We start from the raw sequence: 3385 nt of genomic DNA, 5'->3' as shown, positions 1-3385 counted from the left end.
TATATATATATATATATATATATGTATGTACAATTGAGATTGTACAACTATATGTATATACAATCTGTTTATATCATGGAGAAATAAATCAATGTTTTTTTTCTATGCAAAAACTATGTTTTTATAGAGGATACTAAACGCTTTTTTATATACAATATGGGATAGATAATCTGCGATCTATTTACAAAATTTATGCATAATTCAGTAAAAAAATGCACTGTGAAAACAATTGCGTACTTATAATTTTATCGTTCGTAAAATTTATATGCAATTATTAATTTTTCATTTAATTAAGTTCAATCTGGTTCAAAATGTAAAAATTATAAAGAATATTGCATAAATCATGATATTTTTCTCTGTTAAAAGAACATTTTGAATCTTTAAAGAGCCCAGTAAATAAACTTTGTATTAAAAATAATTTGTAATATCGTGGCTTAATAATTTTAATCCTGACTATGATTATGAAATCGAGATGTATATCAAACAACTTCATAATTATATTTTTAGTAGAAAGATCTAATGAAAGATTTCAATCAAAGGTCGATTTATAACAGAAATATCCCTGATACAAAGCACAAACTCTTACCTTGCAAAGCACTTCGAAATCGCCTAATAAAAAATTCGTTTCCGTAATCACTGTAAGAGAGTCGTGAGAGTCACGTGTTGTTAAGAAAACAGGACTGAAGAAGTGTTCTGCGACGTGATGAGCCGTATAATAAAACTCTCAGTGATATACCGTGAGGATTCTATAAATTATGATATCGCAATGTTGTTATGCATTCATTCATTCACTGTTATCGAGACATGCTCTCGATTATTCTCGTATCTGTTTATCTCTCTTGATCTCTTTGTATCTATTTTACATTATAAATTCAGCAAATAAACGGAAATAGAGCATCAACCCGTTTCTTCTTTTTATGAAGTTCCATGAGTTCAGGTACACGCCCACATACGCGATCATCATAGGCCGTTGATCGAGAATTCTTCACGATCTCGATACTCCACGGCAATCAGCGCATTCGTGATCTGAGTCTGACAGATTCGTGCTGCGCGATATTAGTAGTGAAAGATCACATCGCGCATTTCAAGTTGGACAAGAGGTTGTCGCAAGGTGATACATCACAATTGATCTCATTGCGCGAAGTAATCATACATGATAGCGAAAATAAGAGTTTTCCCCCCTCGACGGGCTGTGGACGCAACATCGACTGTGTAGCGACGATGATTAGGATAATGACGTGGGCGACGATGAAGAAAAAGGGGGTCGCATGAAGATAAAGAGGTAGACAAACGACGCCCGCGGCACACGGTCCTCAGCCCGGAGTGGGTGGGGTCTTATGTCAGTGAATATTGAAGTTGTATTGTTTGCGGCTGGAAGAGATGCGGAGCCACCGACTAACCGCCAATGGCTCCGGATGACAATTTGACCAGGAGATATCGCCGAAATGAGGATATGGCGAGGATGTGGTCGTTGCTTCGACCTGGATCGACGCAGACGTTGGAAAATCTTGCGACGATTGGCACAGTTGCTCATGTTGCGATTTGTGCCTTTTCTGTTGCCGCGATACTGAGCTCGCATGATTCAGTCTCTTGCCGTTGATCTGACTGGCATGCTGTTGTTCCAGCTGTTCCACCGGTTCGAACAAATTCAGACTCGGCATGGAAACTTGCATCTGCTGATAGTTCCTGACTGAGAGGGGTGACTGTGATGAATGGCTATTTGACCGTGACTGTATCTGCATTAGTAGCTGGGATTTAGCGTCTTTGGTAGTGTAAACGGGCGAGTACATGGATATGGTCTCGGCATCGATGTCCACAGGAGTCTCGCCTTCGAGCACAGTGGTGACTACCGTCGGTGGTTGTATGCAAGTGGTTGGCAGTGGTGCCGGTACAACTGGCATTGTGGGCGTCGTGGTAGTACTTGGTATCAAGGTGGCTATTCCTGATGACTCTTCGCTGTTGGTACCCGGTAATGGGGATAGTGACGGTAGCATTACGGATATTGGTGCCATCATCGAACTTGATTGCTGTTGCGATGAGCCGCTGCTACTGTTGCTACTACTGTTGCCAGTGATGGTAGAATTGACCACCAGCGTGGACTCTAGGTTCCGCAGCTCCTCCGAATTGACAAAGTCCTCTTCGAGTTTGGTCTAAAAAAGAAAAACATTGACAATACGTAGAGTAAGAATCATAGGCCCCATAAGAAAAGGTGGCGTTTAAGTGTCTAAAAGAAATCATGCCTTACAGGTTTAGTGGAGCCATGCGGGGCCAGACACCGATAAAGCAAATCAACAGCCTGCAATAACAAAAACAGAAAACAAGTATCAACCGACACCCTCTGCGTTTGTCTTTATGCACGCTAGCTTGTGGTTGTATCCCGACGCTGACTTGACTGGGTCGATCGATCTATGTTTGTCAGCAGAATCGCATAATTCTAATTTCTTTCTTTGTTTCTACTTTAATTACAAAATATTTCTTACATCAAAGAAAATTATAAAAGATTGATAATATTATTCTTTCTATCAAATAACTAAAATTTAAAAAATTGTGCTTATGGTAAATTGAAAATAAGAAATATTGTTGTACATATGTTTATATATTTTTAAAATGGTTTTGGTTTTTTTATATTTATTAAAAATAAATTTTATAATAAAAAGAAACATTTCTAATACGAAAACATACGTATTCAGATAAATTTGTTTTTAATAAATATTAAAAATTATCTATAAAATATAATATTAAATTAAATTTAAGAACATAGTGATATGAAATATTGGATCTGGTTTTCTATTTATTTCTATATGTAAAGTGTGTAAAAATTTGCAAAATTCTCCTGATATTATTTCATTCCAGATATTTGCTCGGACTTCAATTTTTTGAGAACTATTAAAATTCTTAGAATTTACACTCATTTAAGTTTGACTTGATGAAATTTGAAAAACAAGCTTGAAACAAATTTTTATATTCCCAGAAAGTATATTTCTGCATTACCTTCTTCGATCCAGCCTTTCAATATCACTAACACTTATAACAGTATGCAGAAATGAAAGTTCTTTTTAAAGCATAATAAAAAATAAGAATATCATGCATAATATCCCAAACTTATCGAGACATACACAATAATTTCGACAAAAAAGTATGAAAGCCATATGTTTATCTCCCGTATTTTTCTTAGATGCAAAGTTATGAAAATAATAATATGTGTACACAAAAGAACAATACTTGTACAATTTTATTTCAACTACACACAATCAAATTGAAACTTTCATTTCATCATTACGCCAACAATCTTGTTTTCTTGATACAGATTGTTCGCGCAAAAGTCTAACCATAATAGTAACAATAGCGTGGCAAATAAAGAAGATTCACACCGAGGACAGTACAG

The 3385-nt window shown here is 36.0% G+C and overlaps 1 protein-coding gene across 1 annotated transcript in view; it reads right to left on the bottom strand.

The window, feature by feature from the left end:
• Nucleotides 1-1186: 1186 nt before the first annotated feature.
• The window catches only part of LOC108693289 (ataxin-7-like protein 1), a 6528-nt gene continuing 4329 nt past the window's right edge, over nt 1187-3385 (bottom strand). The window contains exons 5-6 of the mRNA XM_018202164.1: nt 2246-2296; nt 1187-2150 (exon numbers count right to left, since the gene is read on the bottom strand). Of these exons, the coding sequence (XP_018057653.1) occupies nt 1341-2150; nt 2246-2296 (861 nt within the window). The 3' untranslated portion in view covers nt 1187-1340. The remainder of the gene's footprint in view (nt 2151-2245; nt 2297-3385) is intronic.

The sequence above is a fragment of the Atta colombica genome, unplaced genomic scaffold (assembly GCF_001594045.1).
Source record: "Atta colombica isolate Treedump-2 unplaced genomic scaffold, Acol1.0 scaffold109, whole genome shotgun sequence".
In the NCBI taxonomy this organism is placed as follows: Eukaryota; Metazoa; Arthropoda; class Insecta; order Hymenoptera; family Formicidae; genus Atta; species Atta colombica.
The sequence above is the reverse complement of the archived record's forward strand: the minus strand, read 5'-3'. Positions and strand labels throughout refer to the sequence as shown.